This window comes from Phodopus roborovskii, unplaced genomic scaffold (assembly GCF_943737965.1).
Source record: "Phodopus roborovskii unplaced genomic scaffold, PHOROB, whole genome shotgun sequence".
Lineage (NCBI taxonomy): Eukaryota > Metazoa > Chordata > Mammalia > Rodentia > Cricetidae > Phodopus > Phodopus roborovskii.
Window position 1 is genome coordinate 23970017 of NW_026125397.1, and position 16499 is coordinate 23986515.

Here is a 16499-nt window from a genome sequence, read left to right on the forward strand (position 1 = left end):
CAGTTGCTGCAGCAGGAACCACAGTGTGGGTTGTTTCCAAGTTGTATCTTAATAGTTTCAGTCCCCAGCACTGCAGCATTCCAGAAAATCGACGCATTCAACTATACTAGGGTTTACACAGATGCCATAAACAACAATCTTAAAACTTCATCTACACAGAAAAAAGATCATGGATTGGGTATTTATTTCAATAAGAGCGGATGGGAACAAAATTGAGAACCCTATAAACCCTGAGACTTTGCTAACACGTGAAATATTTCTTCAACAACACAGGCATCTCCAACAACTACATGAGCATTCAGACTGTCTGTGTTCTGCGCACACAACCACAGGTGGGCAGCAAGCCAGAGTAGTGGTGGTAAAACAACTCGGCGGAATCAGCCTGACTCCGTGAGAGGAAAGAACTGTTGGGAGAGTTTGATGTCCCTGCATGCTTTGAGACGTGAGCCATGTTCCCACTCCCTATATATTGCTCAGGAGCCCAGAGCCCCAGCACACATGCTAAGCCTCATTTCTCAACCCTGTGCTCATTTCGTGCAACAGTTACTCAGACAGCAAGTTTCCATGACACACTAGGGCAAGCAGATACCTCCTCCTAGTTGGTAACAGGCTCATGGTGTTTTTGTGGTGCAGGTAGAAGTCTGTGGGGAGTTCCCAGAGATGGGGTTTCCCTTCAGAGGGATGGAAAACACCCAGGAAGAGATTGATGGAATCTTGTCTGTCGGCATCTAAAATGCAAAAATATGTATTTCAGAAAACCCATTGTTGATGCAGACACCCCAGGAGGACATCATCCCAGAGAACACGGATCCAACTATAGCTTCATAGACCAGATCTCTATTAGGATGCATTTGTATTTCAAGCTCTACACATACACACACTCACACACACACACACACACACACACACACACACACACACACTCAGTCATCCATGATCTGAGGAGGAGGGAAACCTTGCTTGTGAAAGATGCCCCTCATAAAAGGGAGAGGACATGGACCACTTCTTGAATGTCACCTTAAAGCCCACAGATTTGTTTGTAAAAATAAAAACCTATCGCTAGCATTTGTTAACTCGTCTCAGTAAACACCACCCGAAGGTATGTGCTAAGGAGAGCATGACCCAATTCCTATAGAAATTCTGCGGCTTGACCTTGACCAAGGCAGCCGCGGAGTTCCCACTCTGACCCCTTCTTCCACACCACAGAGACCCTTTCACAGCAGCAGAACGCTGGCCTCTTTGGTGACCATGAAGACAGCACGGGCCCCTGGACAGCATCCTCACCCTAGCTGCCCAGCCACCTCAACTCTGCCCCCTGACAAATCTGACTGGCACACGTCCTGGGTCCTTCCCCTTGATATGCTTTGTGGCCACACTTGCAGCGCTCCCGGCGCCCACCTTTCCCACTCTGCACTTTGTCCTCCCCGGCTGTCTTCACCATGGCCTTACCACTCTTGTCTCAGAGGCCTCAATAGTCAAGTTCCGCACAGACAGTCACATACCCTTTCTGAAAGCAATGGAGGACTACGAAGGAAGTGCAACAGAGATGCCTGCTGGGAGCAATAAAGTAAAATGTGTTTTCTTCCAACAGGTACAGTGAATGCACAGACTTGAAATTAGTATTGGGTTGCCTTGTCATTTTAGCAAAAGCAGATGAAGTACCAGATATGTATGCCTATTATTAATAGTTTGACAGGAGGCATTCCGCTAAAATAGCACTTACCTTTCAGGTTAAAAGGAATACATAAAGGGATGTGTTTATATGTTGAGTGTCTTTGGGGCCTTTTGCTCTACTTGCTGACAGATAATACGTATGAGACGATGCAGACACCACCGCCCCAATTTTTATCTCTTTACGCAAGGTTTCGGCTCTCCAGGTAATAGTATTCTCTGATGACACTTGATAATTCATTTCATGCAGTGCCATGCAGCTCTCCAGTCGTCAGCCTTGCTTTCAAGGAGTTTCCTTCCCTTTTAAATCCTACACTGTCTTCCTTTACAGCCAGCAACTATGCTAAACACGGAGGGGTGTCAAGCATTTCTTCCTCAGCTGACGCTAGTCCACAGACCACCAGGAGTTACTGAAGCCACGGCTGTTCTTACAATAGGAAGTCTCCCTCTGGTGGCACAGTCACCGAGGTTTGGGCTAGAAAGCCACCCTGAGAAGCTTGGGCATTGGGTGGATATTTTTTTTTTTTAAACAATGTATTATGTTCATGAATGATTTTCTGCATGTTCATCTGCACACCAGAAGAGGGCATCAGGTACCACACGACTACAGTTACAGAGGGTTGTTCACTGCCGTGTGGGTGCTGGAAATGGAACTCTGAAAAGCTCTTAACCGCAGAGCCATCTCTCCAGCCCAATACCCTCCCCCTGGTTTTCTGAGACAGGGTTTCTCTGTGTAGCTCTGGATGTTCTAGAACTCACTTTGTAGACCAGGCTGGTCTGGAACTCAGTCTCCCAAGTGCTGGGGTTAAGTGTGTGAGCCACCATGCCCGGCCTCGCTGGACATGCAAAATCAGCTACCCTTTTCCTGTAAGAGCTACCTGTAAGATGGTAGCTGAACAGAGGGTGGTCCTCTGTAGCACAGCTAGCAGGAGGGCAGATGAGAGTCTGCTTCTATACTCAATTATACTTTAAAAGCAAAGTTCCCCTGAGCCATTAAAATGCCATTTAAGCTATTATACTAACCAGTTTTATTGCTGATGTATTTGAATGGCACAGGACTGAAATAATGATTTTTAACTAATTGTGGAACTCAATTATTTGTTATTCTGATATCGAGTTTATGATGAAGTAGCCTCTTTTATCAGCAAAATCGTACTTTTGAACTGTTGGGGAGAAGGAAGAATGAAATTAGATCCCTACCTTGTGCCATTTAATAAGACAAATACTGCTGAGCTGTAAGAATGTAGACACAAACACGTGGGACACTGAGAAGGAGATAGAATCCACGAACATGTAAAAACCGAGCTTTGCTATTTATCAAACCATTTCTACTGAAGGCTTGCAAGCCGAGTGCTCAGAGGGAATCTATGCCTGTGCACGTGTGGTGGGTAACCTCGATTACCAACCTGACTGCACCAAGAGGCTCCTGGATTAGCAAAGCGTGCCTGCGTGTGTCCGTGAGGGTCTTCTGGAGACTGTGGCATTACTTGTGGGATGAAAAGCAGGAGGCAGGCCTACTGGAGCGTTCTCTGGGGGCCTGTCCTGCCTGGCCCCTTCCTGTACTCCCCTCTGCTTGGGTGGGAAAGCTCCTCCAGCAGTTAGGGCCTACCACAGGGACACTTAGCCCAAGTGTGCAGGGCCAAACAGTCATGGGCAAACCCAACAAAGGCGTGGACTAAACTTAATCCGACCCTTAGGTTTACATGACATATTTTGTCACACTGATGAGACAGTTCATTATGGCCCTGAAAGCCATGTCTAACCTATTAAATATGCTTTTAAATTCTACATAAGCAAAGGTAAGAAGCAAACAACAGTCTGTGTTCAAAGACATTTGTTCAGGAGGATTCCAGATGTACACTAACTAAACTATGACACTTACAAAAGATAGAGTAGTTACTACACAATCACACTGTAGAAGAACAGTTAATGTCACAAGGCTATTCATACCATCTCAAAGGGTAAGAGCAGATTATAAACCACATGCATAATAAAAGCAGAACAATCATGTTTGCCTAAACATGATCAAGTGGCTGTCTCTGGAGGTGGGGGTTATGATTTATTTACGAGATACTTTGTACTTTCTAAAATTAACACACACGACTTTAATAACTGAAAAGAAACCATTCAACAAGAACCTTCTATGTTCTTTACTGGAGGCACAAGTCTAACATGGCTGTTGGAGTTTTATATTTTATTAAGAAACTTGTGAGTGTGTGTCTGTGTGTGTATGTCTGTGTGTCTGTGTGTCTGTGCATGTGTGTCTGTGTGTGTGTCTGTGTGTCTGTGTCCCTAACTATCTCCCTGCTCAGCCCAGAGGCTGGCTGAAGTGTGGCAAAGCGGTCTTTAACCCTTGAAAGAAAACCATTCTACATTTCACCCTTCTGTAATACTCAGTTATGACAAAGTGAAGTGTACGCCCCAGTGACACCATGCTTCTTAAAATAAAGACGCCTGCCTCACCCCTATTATTCATAATGCCTTTCATAACAGCTCACTGTTAAGTTGCATAACTTTACTGTACCTTTTATCTGTACAAACTGACCTCCTACATCACCCTTACCTTTTAAGCCATGCCTTTCTTTTTAAATCATCTCCGTACACATTGATTTCTGTTTTCTACTCCGAGCAAGCAGCACTGGGTCCTAATGTGTCAATCATGGTCACTGCTGCAGGGGGAATGATGCCGGCAGAGGGCCAGCTCTCTCTAAGGGCAGTTCTGAACCTTTATCATGGTGGCACACACCCAGAGAAGTCCATGCTTGCTGCCATGGATTACAACTGCACCCCTCTATCTTCTGTACGACTTTTATGTGTTTCGTCTCCACGAGGGATCTGGAAGCCTGAACCCCCCAGTGTCTGGCGGCGAATGAGATCTTCGTAGATAACAAATTAAGATGCAATTGTACGGGAGTAGAGCAGGCTCCTGAGTCAGTGGGGCTGGTGTCCTTAATCCAAAAGAGGGGTGACACAGGAGGGGACAGGTGAAGTCTGCCCACATCCCAACACGCAGCAATGGCAACTGGGTGAAGAATCAACATTGTCCAGTTTTAAAACACCAATTCTGGGGGTGGGAACTCTGTTGGCAGAATGCCTGCCAACTATGTACAGACATTTGTGTGTAGTCCCCAGAACCCTAGAAGTCAGGCATAGTGAGTTACTCCTATAATCCCAGCATTCGGGAAGGTCAGAAGTTCAAGGTCATTCTCTGCTACTTGGCAAGTTTGAGGCCAGCCTGGGCTACATGAGACCCAGTATCAGAGAAAAAAAAAAAAAAAAGAAAATTACTTTAGTGTTTATTTAATGTCTGTTGAACAGTTGTTGAGTACCTTCTAGGTCAAAATTGTATTTTATTTAAATGTATAAATAATTTAAATCCTATTTAAATAAATAGCTAAAAGGAAGAAAGCACAAGAAGACAAACACACCTAAAATTTAGGCGGCAGAAACTCCTGCTGCCAGAGGCTTACCTGAAAAGGCATTGCTGTAGTACCGAGACAGAGTCTGCATGATGTCTTTGGAGTGCTGTGTCCACGGGGCTATCTTCCTGTAGGTTTTTACCCGATGAACAAGCTGAGAGCCCCCATATTGTAGGGAGAGGGTATCTCCATGGTCTTCATACAGTTCCTCAAATAACCTACACACAAGGAACACACACTGTACAACTTTGCCACCAGGTCTGGTGACTCAGGTCTATAATCCCAGCTACTAAGAAGGCCGAGCCAGAAGCATCACACATTCCAGGCCTGCCTGGACGAAGAGTGAATTCACAGCTGCCTGAGTAAGTTAGTGAGACCCTGTCCCGGAACAGAAGACGAAGACAGGGAGCTCAACGGTCGAGGGCACAGATTAACCAAAATAAATGTACAAGCCATTCCCTGGGCCAGAGTCCTTTACTTTATGAATTCTTCGGAATCTTTCAAGTGGACTCGTCAACATCTTGGAAATAAGTGCAAATGTAAAATGTATGGTGCTTTATAGAGATCCAATGCCCAGGTCACAGAAAACTCTTAATGAGAAAACCAGGCACCAAAAATCTAACTTACCAAAGCGGAAACAAGCTGTTTCTAACCATATTAGACAGACTCCTACACTCCACAGCCTGCCAGATTAATTCACTTCCATGACACCATTTGGTTCCTCTGAATTGTGTGTGTGTGTGTGTGTGTGTGTGTGTGTGTGTGTGTGTGTGATATGTATATAATATATATGGTCTGGTTATAGACAGTGCCTTACTGCAAAGGTGACTTACAGACATTTATTTCTCACAGTTCCAGGGGCCACAGAATCTAAAATAGAGGCATCAACAGATTCACTGCCGAGCAAAGGCCCATTTCATTCACAAGAGGGTGGGGCTTCTTGTTTGACCTCACACGAGGAAGAGACTAATAAGCAAACGTCCCTTGGTCACTTTTAGTATGTCACTAATCCCGACGATGAGGGTTCTGCCCTTTGATCTAAGCACGTCCCAAAGGTCCAGTCTCCTAACACCGTCACTTTGGGAGTGGAAACTTCAACTCGCGGGCTGAAGGGAGACATGAACATTCTAGCCACAGCAGACACACAAGCCATATATACTTTCTCTCTTCAGCGTTGACAGACAATGAAGAAACAGCAACTTTAATGAAGACTCTCTCTCACACTTTGTATCTTCACTTTAAAACATGTTCAGAGCTGGTGCTATCTTTCATTGGCATTTGGGTTTTACTTAACCTACTAGTTAGTCTAAGTCCTTTGGATTTATCTAAAAAAAACATAGTGCTTAATGATGATGCAAGCAAACAAAACAAGACCCGGTGGCAACAATACACCAACAGCTGACAGAAATACAGAACTAACTCCAACACTGTCAAACAATAAAGCGATAAATCTTTGGGAAGCTAAAAGTAGAAATGGGTTCATGAAAATTCTTGTGAGTCAAGCCTGCTTTTTGTCGATGCTGACATCCAAATGGCAGCAGATAAGGATTACCTCACTACGTCCGTGTCAAACTGCAGGTTTGGCTTGTCAATCAGTCCTAAGGAATGCAGCTGGTAAGCCAGAGCACATTTGCCCACCATGAACTGCGCTGTGTTGGTGCGATCTAAACAGTCCACGCAGTTGGTCCGAAGAATGCCAGTCTGCAAGAGCACAGTAAGGTATTAAGTCTTTGTCCAGACAGCCACACTGCTTCTGAACATCAGGAAAACCCCTCCTAAAGTAACAGGAGACAAGCTCTGGGCGCTTACCCCAAATAAGCAAAGCTAATGGTTAAAACAATAAAGGACAATTTGCTAATCGTATAAGGTTACAGTTAACTGTTCACTTAATGTCTCCTTAATAGCATCACTAAAATCAGTCTACATTTGAATTTACTTTGAAGGCTTAACAAGGTTAAGCAGTTAATATTTTCTGTGTTACTAATTACTAAAATATTTGCTATCACTCCTTTATTATACAAACCATATATTCAGTGGTTGAAGCTGTATTTCTTTAAGGGTGTGTGTGTGTGTGTGTGTGTGTGTGTGTGCCCACGTGCTTGCCAAGTGTGCCAAGTGCGTGCTAGTGTCCTCAGAGGCCAAAAGATGGCATCGGTTCCCTGGAGTTAGAGTTTCTAGTGGCTGCAAGCCACACCACAGAAGTGTGGGAGGGGGTGGGCTCTAGGAACCAAACTTAACCAAGCCATCACTCCAGTCCCAAGCCGCGTCACTCTTAAAGCATAGCGAATAAACGTAACGCTCACTAGCTCACTTTCCAAAGTCAGCCTAACCTATCGTTCCTGTATTCTTGTTTTCAATTTCCAGTAGCAAAAACTTATATGTAGAAAATGTATAGGCTATAGTACCTACCAGCTATACATCTCCCTATAAGATTTAAACACTAGCAGGGAGGCTTTTAGAAAATCCTTTTCAAGTTATTAATAATCTTACATCAAATACATCTTAACAGTTCCTAATAGAAAACACGACAAAAACTTAGCTGGGTATGGCTGCAGATGCACGCAATCCCAGCACTCGGGAAGCAAAAGCAGGAAGTCTGTGAGTTCAAGGCCAGCCTGGTCTACATAGTGAGTGCCAGGCTAGCCAGAGAGGGACTACACGTGCCTCATAGTGAGACCCTGCAAGCAAAGTGAAACAAAAGCCAAACCCCAGTTCCCACAGAACGTTACACCCACGACACAGACGGTGTTCGCTGTAAATGTGACATTATCCCTACCTGCAGACGACCAGTGGGGTTCACACAGCCTCCCAGCTCACTCCACCTGGGTAAAGCAGACGTTTTACATTTATTTTCTTCTAGTGCCAGGCCGTGGGCTCGCTGGCGTGTGCACTACGGCCAGGCCACAGCACCCCTTGCTGTCCTTTAACTGCGCCCGCTGTGTTCTACCGTCATCCCTGCCTTCCTCTACGCCCGGGCTTCCTTTGGTCTCTGCCACCACACACAATTGCAGGCACCTTCCTGGTAAAGCTTTCCACACACCTGTGTACACACCCTGTGCGTTAAGATTCCCTAAAATTCAAACCCTGAAAACTGTAGCGGGAGGAATCTTCCAAACATAAAATACTAATGGTTGATTTGGGGTTTTTCATTTGACCACCATAGTTAACCTGGAAATCAAATTCCGGAAATACATAACAGTTGGTTCCTTTAAAGACAGATAAGGAACAGACCTTTATCTGAAACAGCCAACAAACTAGCCACAACCAAAGAGTTTGGAGCAAACCACTGTAGAATGTTAACAAATTCTACGTTCAGGAAAGCATACGTTGTCGACCAGAAAGATTTCCCTGTTCTTTCCAAATGCTAAACACTGAATTCACTACAGAAAAAATTTATTTACACATGTGTTTCATATAATGTTATTCCACAAAGCAAATGATTAGACTCCTGTGGCTCCCATCTGAGGGTACATAACCATCACAGGAATTTCCAAGCACACAGGGAATGTTCATTACACACTCCCCTGAGCAGCCTGCCTCCACAGAAGACTAAGCTAATTTGTCTACCCAGTCTCTAGTTAGCATAGACTTCCTGTATTTAGAATAGTGTGTGTGTGTGTGTGTGTGCATGTGCACGTACATGCCGCAAGCTCTTGGAATCTGCTTCTCTGTGCCTCCTAATTCTGGAGTTACATGCGCACACAGCCATGCCCAGCTTTTCACATGGGTGCTGGCAATTCACACTCAGGTCCTCGTGCTTTCGAGTCAAGTGCTCTCACTAAGTCCTCCCTCCAACCCCTAGAATATTTTGTACGTAAGAACAAACACCTTGATTTAAGTCTTCTTTGCATAAGTGGGGTGGGGTGTAGGGCACTTGTATACGTCACAGTACCCAGTCAAGGTCAAAGGACAACATGTGGGAGTCTTCTCTCTCCTTCTGACTTGTGGGGCCCAGGGCTTCAGGCTTGGTGGGAGGAGCCTCGGCCTGCTGAGCCACTGTGCTTACCTCTCACACTGTGTTTTTACAGAAGGGATCTCCACCTGGCCTGAGCTCACCAAGTAGGCTAGGCTGGGCAGGCGAGTAAGCCCGAGGGATTTGCCTGTCTCTGCCTCCTCAGTGCTGGGGTGGCAAGCACATGCCACCACACTGGCTTTCTTATGGCAGCTCTAGGGACTGAACTCCGGTCCTCGGGCTTGTATGGCCATCGCTTTATCTCCCCATCTCTTCCCTTAAGTTTTCAGTATCATACATACTTTTCATCTGGCCGCAAAGTGCTGCAGTAAGAGTCAGGGCGGTTTACAAAGAAGCCTGTCTTCTTTACCACGCTTTCTGCAATCACATTTAGCCGATCCAGAACATTGCACAGCTTGCTGGGGGGGGAGGGCAGTGAAAAGCGAGAATCTACTGTTAACGCACATTTAACCTCCCGTCCACCTAAAGCAAACACCGACAGAAGCAATGCTCACGTTCGGCTTAGGTACCCGAACACTGAAATAATTAAGGTAGAAATAAAACGCGCACTCAGTAACTAACAATAAGACCAGTAACTTAACAGCAAATACTGGTACATCCCTCGGCCTCGGCATGGGACATTCCTGTGAGAGGTTTTGAACAAAGCCTTTCCCTCCTCAGTAGCAGTCAATCAAATCACTACGTAATCAGGCAATGATTATGCAGAGTGCAGAGGCAGGGAAGGCAAGATTGGAAAATAAGTTAATATGACTGCATCCGTCACCTAACTAACACATTCCAGGTAAGTGGTGCATGTATGTGCGCCTGGCGTGTTAACTCCATAAACCATTCAGGGAAAAAGCACAACGTGCACAACACAGCAACAGCAAATAAACCCAGAATCACGATGCATGGTAGACAACGCAAGGCTCGATGGGGAAAGAAGGCTTCTCAGAAAGAGATTAGTTTTGGAGCCAATCGAGAGATGGGAGAGAACAGGAACATGTGACAGCAGGGACCGTATGAGTGACAAGCTACCGGGAAACCCCGGGGCAGCACTAGCTATGGGCATAAAGACCAGGCTTTCCCAAACATAACGTCCCCGAATAACTTCAAGTTGCAACACTTTGGAAGCAACTAGCTGAAGGGGCTTGATGGGCAGTGAGGAGCTGGGATTCCCTCTCAGGAGCTGCCCGTGTGTGTCTATGAGCGGGGCTGCCTGGAAGGAGTTCTTCCCCGGAACAAGGTAGAACGAGACAGAAAAAGACGAACGTGCCCCGGAGGACGGGCGAGCTGCCCGGGGCAGAGCTGCGGGCTCTCTCACCTCTTGGTGTACTTGGCCATGTCCCAGGGGATGTAGACGATTGCGTGCTCTGGGGGCAGGAACTGGTTAAGGTAGGTGATCGCGCCTACCAGTTCTTCGCTCAGGATCCTCTCATGCTTCCTCTTCTCTCGCTCCTTCATCAACAACAGTTGAAATGATTTTTAAGTTAAAAACCCTAAAATGTGGGGCCGGAGAGACGGCTCAGCGGGTAGGAGCACTGGCTTCTCTTGCAGGGGACCCAGGTTTGATTCCCAGCAGCCACGTGATGGCTCACAACCAACCACAACTCCAGCGGCAGGGGACTCTGATGCCTCTTCTGGCCTCTGTGGGCACCAAATACACACACAGTGACAGACGTGCAGACGCCACAGCCCCATTGCTGGCTGGCATCGACGTTTCTGCCACTCTCAGTCATGGTGATGACGTTCAGCTGTCACAGACTGAACTACTAACCGTTGTGGGGACAAACAAGGGGTCGTTTTACACAGCTGAATATATCAAATAGACAAATTACATAAGAATTAAGAACAGGATTAAGAATCAGGGTGAACGTATACTTTGCTTATAGTTTATCTGGGGAAGTTATATATCTGGAATTCTCAAAAGTTCTTTAAAGTGAATAGGGAAGTTGATCCCTTCTGACATTCTTGAGTGAAATCTGCCCTTTTGAGAAAGAATGTAAAGAAAAGATTACTATTGCGCCTTCATGGCCGTAGGATCTGCTGTGTGCAGCATGTACTGGGTTAGTGTTGACAGGCTACTTGGTTGGTCTCCTAAGGGCTGTAGACTCCTTCCGTAACCCAATGCGAACACCCCCAAACAGGTCATCCTACCACACGGGCATCGTACGACACACGCATCCTAGGACACGGGCATCCTATGGACACAGGCATTCTTTGATGGTTTAAACACAACTTACCAAGACCTTCTAACAAGTGAAAAAAAAGAAGTATTTTCTTTTTTATTATAAACAAAATTACTGATGACAGGGCTAAGGGTGTAGCTTGATGGCTGAGCTCTTGCCAGGCATGTGCAAGGTCCTAGGTTCAAGCCTGTGTCCACATGATTGACTGCCTTGTAAATAAGCTCTTTCTCTTTCGCAGAACTCCTTTCAAACTACATTGGCAGACTACAGGGAGGCAAAACAGGCCTAGTTCAGTCAGTTTCAATCACATGAATTAAAAAGCACTCTTAATGTGTATAATTAACAGAGAATTCCAAGCACTACAGGCTCAGGGTTCCATTTAACAAGGGTTTTTCAGTTACACTCTATAAAGCATGAACAAGATTCATTCACCTAGTTCTAGGTATATGTTCCAGTAATACCTCATCACTCACTGCTCAAACAAGCTCAGGGGATTAAAATCTAAACAATTTCCACCCTGAAAATCTTCTCCATGGAAAAACTCCAACCCTGATAAGCTCTATATAAGCCCTGTGCCTGATCAGTTGGCAGCCACCCTTTTCCAACCGGGCAGAGGCGGCCACCCTCCTGGATACCCTTCCTCTGAAATAAACCTATTGAATGAGTTTTGGGTAAGCAACTTATTTTGCCAGAGCAGAGAAGCCATGGACAGCTCTGCTGGAGACTCTCTTAGCAGAGTGGAGCAGAGCTGTAAGAGCTCTTTCTCAGAGAAGAGTAGGATTGCTACAGCCTGTGGGAGAGACCATCCCCCACCAGAACACAGTACAGCCAGACTCCCCACAGTCAGGACAGCCCCTCCTCACGGCTGTGGTACAGCCAGACTCCCAACAGTCAGGACAGCCCCTCCTCACGGCTGTGGTACAGCCAGACTCCCAACAGTCAGGACAGCCTCTCCAGCGCTGTGACACGTACACCTATGGCTCCACATTGGTTGGCAGTTTTTAGACTGCCCAGGGAGTGAGCTGTATCAAGGTGAGGGTATAGCAGCTTCCTCTGAGTTCTCAAGTTGTTCTGAGACGATTTAATGCCGACCCAGCTCACACAAGGAATTCAGGAGCCCGGTAGACCAGGTCACGCTCTTCCCTTCAGAGAGATCTACTACTGGTTCCCCAGGGCAAGCCCAGAAGAAACCACATGAGATCTGAGGCTAAAGTAAACCCTGCAAGCTGGCAGGGCAGACATCTCTCTCTCTCTCTCTCTCTCTCTCTCTCTCTCTCTCTCTCTCTCTCTCTCTCTCTCTCTCTCCCTCCCCTGCCCTCCTCCTTCCCTTTTCCTCTGGGGAAGAGAAAACCACAGGCTGATGCCATTTGTCTGGGGAAAGGTGGCCAGGCATGCTTGATGAGCACATCATACCTTCACTAAATTCAAGACCACGATGGGGGAGCCAAACCTCTGGAGCATCTGGTCAAAGTGGAGAGCAGCCACATGCGCGAAGGGGTCTGCCTGGTCCACTGAGAAGAAAAAGGGTGTGGTGTGTAAATAAATACCTGGATGGACTATGAGGCAGAAATAAAAGAAGTGTACAGTTCTGAAAAACGTTGAAAAGAAACGCAGTTCAACTAACCCAGCACCCTCATTCCCAAATCTCAAGGAGCTCCCTGGACGCTCACTCAGCATATACTGAATGACTGCCATTTCCGAAGCAACATAACACCCGGTTTACCGACAGTTAAAACTAAGGATGAATTCACTACACAAAGCTGACAGAAGTCATTCCTCTACATGCTCTTCCGCAAAGGGCCAGATCTCCCCAAACCCAACCGCGTATTATGTGGCAGCGATCATCTTAAAGGACAGACGACAGACAAAAGCCGCCCCCAGAAGGCTGGCCCACGCACGTGTGATGGGTGGTTTAGGCATCATAGTTGAGATGTCTTGGGACCAGTACAATGGAACCGACCCTCTGACTTGCACATAAGAAGAGTAGCTGCCTGCAGTAAAGGACATCACGGAAGCATCGCACAGGATCTGCTCTGTCTCCACTTCATTCGCGACATCGCCCTGGAAAGAATGGACGGAACACTCACAGGTGGTCTACGCTCTAGGAGCCTTTAAATGAAAAATATCTGAGCACACGTGAAAGTACAGCTTCTATTCTTCATACACGTTAAAGGAGGTAAGCCACACACCACCACTACTCGAGTACACACTGTAATAACCAGATTAAAACATGATCAAAAAAAAAAAAAATTAACGACAGCAGAGAATTGACTAGAAAAAAAAATCAAATTAGTTACTCAACACTAGCAGCAAATAGAATCTTGGCCAGTATAAATGGTAGCATGGCAGAGAAAAGAAAAACAATTATGTGAAATTATTATGGAGATTAAAAAACCTGCAAGAGTCTAAGAAATTGTAATTCTGACACCAAAGAGGGGATGTGCCTGTGCAGACACACACACACACACACACACACACACACACACACACCACACACGCATGCGCACACACATGCACACAGAGGCACACGCACACACATCCATTAGGGTGTTAAGAAGTTAGCTGATAAGAATGAGCGAAGCTGATGTGAATGCAGTGTGGTCTGTCAATCTTACCTCACAGTTTGCACCTCTCTTGAGAAAACGAGTCCCAGCAAACTTACTGGATCTTCTGGCTATGAGAGTCACATACACTGGTCGTCCATAGATCAACAGCTCTTAGGAATCAAGTTAAAGTGTCAGCACTTGTGATTGGCACAGAAAGCTACAAGAAGCATTATCCTTCATGCATGTAATACATCTTGTCCAACAGCCTCAAGACACTAAAAGCTCCACCGAGAATGTAATCCCACGGCGTTCAATGGTTCCTGCTCAAGTGGTAATTTCTCTGACTCCTCAAGGAAATACACACGTTACCGAATTATGTCTCTCCCTGAAACCAAGTAAAATGTAAGAAGTACAACTAACCCTTCCTTACTCGTTAGCACCATTCGCCTCCCTACAAGGGCACGGGCCACTTAATGTTAAGGGCAGATTAGGAAAACGCCGCTAATACTGAGAAAAGGGCAGGTATAACCCGAAAACGCAATCCAAAGCCACAGCCTGGATGGGCGGGCAGGAACTGCTTCATCAACACACACACAGCATCCTCTGCTTAAGTCATCTTACCTAGCTGAGTTACACTCTCATCTAGATAAACGAATCAAAAAGCACCTATAGGTTGAACAACCGTGGTCCAAAAATTTAAAACAAACAAAAGGAAAGCCTTGAGATCAGAAGTCTTTTAGTGCCGTTATGACCCCAAATTGTAAAATTCTATACCTGAACTTGTGTTATGGGTCAATCAAAACATAAGTACTCTAAAAATGTCACATAAATGTATTCAGTCCTAATGTTCAAGGCGTATGTGAAACATTAGTCAACTTGAAGCCTATCCTTGAGTTATCTAAGGTTTAGGCAAATATTCTAAAACTCTAAAACATCCAAACTCTGAGACAATTCTGGTGATAGGCATTCTGGGAAAGCGAATCATCGGTCTGTGCAGCTGTGGGGTTGCCAGGAGAATGCGCTGAGGTAACTGATGTAAAATGTCTGGTGCCTGGCCTGTCGGAAACACTTAATAAACAGCAATTACTCCTACCACCACACAGGCTTCCAGAATTCATTAAATGACCGATCACCAAGAGCCCAGACTCATCATTTCAACTAATGAGCTTTAAAATGATAATCTATGATGCGGTTTACTATTTTAAAAAACAAACATTTATTATGATTACCGTACGCCAAGCTAGCTCTTGTAAATAGAAACCAGGCTAGAACTACACTTTAGAAATGGTCTTCAGACACTGGGGCACATTCTCCTTGGTGGGGAAACACTCACACTCTTCCCAGGAGGATTGTATTTTTGGAAAGAGACAAAAGCGACTCAGGACCTAATTTTGTCAGGTGGCTGAAGTGATTCTAGAGCACTGAGCCAGGTCCTTCCCCCACCCCCACCCCCCTCATCACAGGCTGTGCCCTGAGGCTGCCCCACCCCCAAAATGCTCCGGAGTGTATAAGAAGACACAGTGATGGCCACATCTCCTACTCATGATATTGCTGCAGGCTTTTAAAGGCCTAAGATGGAAGGAAAGAGTGTAAGTGAAAACCGAATTCACAAATAGCCTCTGCTGTCCCAGAAAGCAGCAAGAGGGATGAAGCAGGGCTAGGGTACACATCCTGCCCTCCTCCTCCTCACAACACAGCGACAGCCTGCTGGGAGCTCTCACCACTTGTGAGGACCAGTGAAAAGTTAACCTGAGGAGAAAACCCACCACCGTCCCTTACATCCCTTCCCGAGGCAGGTCTCCACCTCACCAGGCCTCAGCCACTACTGCGGCCTTTCCTATACGCATCCCTCGTCACACAGCCGAGAAATGGCTGTCAACTCCAGCTTCATGGACTACTTTATACATGTCGCCTTCCTGAACTAAACCTCCAAGAGTTCTGGGAGCAAACCCCAAGTCCTTAGCCTGATGAGGGCAACCTGGCGAGCGAAAACTGACTACTGAGGCGGCTGAGCCTCACTCTCATCTTCCCCTGTCACTGGGGTTTGGAAGACAATGGCCCCCACGGAGCGGCACTATTAGAGGGAGTGTCCTTGCTGGAGGAAGTGAGTCACTGTGGGGGTGGGCTCTAAGGTCGCCTATGCTCAAGCATTTCCTGTCGCCCGTGGATCAAGATCTAGAACTCTCTGCTCCTTCTTCAGCATCCTGCCAAGATGATAACGGACTGATCCAAACGGTAAGCCAGCCCCAACTAAATCTTTTCCTTCGTAAGAGCTGCTGTGGTCATGGCGTCTCTTCACAGCAACAGAAATGCTAACTAAGACAAATCTCATCTCCCTAGAGTTGTCATACTCATCAAAGGAAAACAGCAGTTTTTGTTTGTTTTGTTTTGTTTTGAGGTCTACCCTCACGGTGCTTGACCAGCCTGTGACCTCTCTCCGTACTCCGTGCTGGGACCTGCTGGGACCTGATCTGTGTTTATGGCTTTGGTCCAGGTCTGTTCTCACGAGCCACGCACCACACCACACCCCTCTTCCCAACGCACACTTTTCCTGCTGGAGTGTTGTACTGGCTGGGTTTATGTCAGCCAGGGTCATTTGGGAGATGGCAACCTTGACTGAAAAATGCCTGTGAGGTATTTTCTTAATTAGTGATTGATGCTGGAGGGCCCAGCCCACTGTGTGAGGAGCCACCCCTGGGCAGGTGGTCCTGGGTTCTAAAAG

At 46.2% G+C, this 16499-nt stretch overlaps 1 protein-coding gene across 1 annotated transcript in view; it reads right to left on the reverse strand.

Moving 5' to 3' along the window:
* The window catches only part of Fig4 (FIG4 phosphoinositide 5-phosphatase), a 71765-nt gene that overhangs the window by 31434 nt on the left and 23832 nt on the right, over positions 1-16499 (reverse strand). The window contains exons 8-16 of the mRNA XM_051175565.1: positions 13847-13947; positions 13130-13292; positions 12645-12742; positions 10367-10500; positions 9345-9461; positions 7867-7912; positions 6643-6791; positions 5142-5308; positions 590-728 (exon numbers count right to left, since the gene is read on the reverse strand). Coding sequence (XP_051031522.1) covers positions 590-728; positions 5142-5308; positions 6643-6791; positions 7867-7912; positions 9345-9461; positions 10367-10500; positions 12645-12742; positions 13130-13292; positions 13847-13947 — 1114 coding nt within the window. The remainder of the gene's footprint in view (positions 1-589; positions 729-5141; positions 5309-6642; positions 6792-7866; positions 7913-9344; positions 9462-10366; positions 10501-12644; positions 12743-13129; positions 13293-13846; positions 13948-16499) is intronic.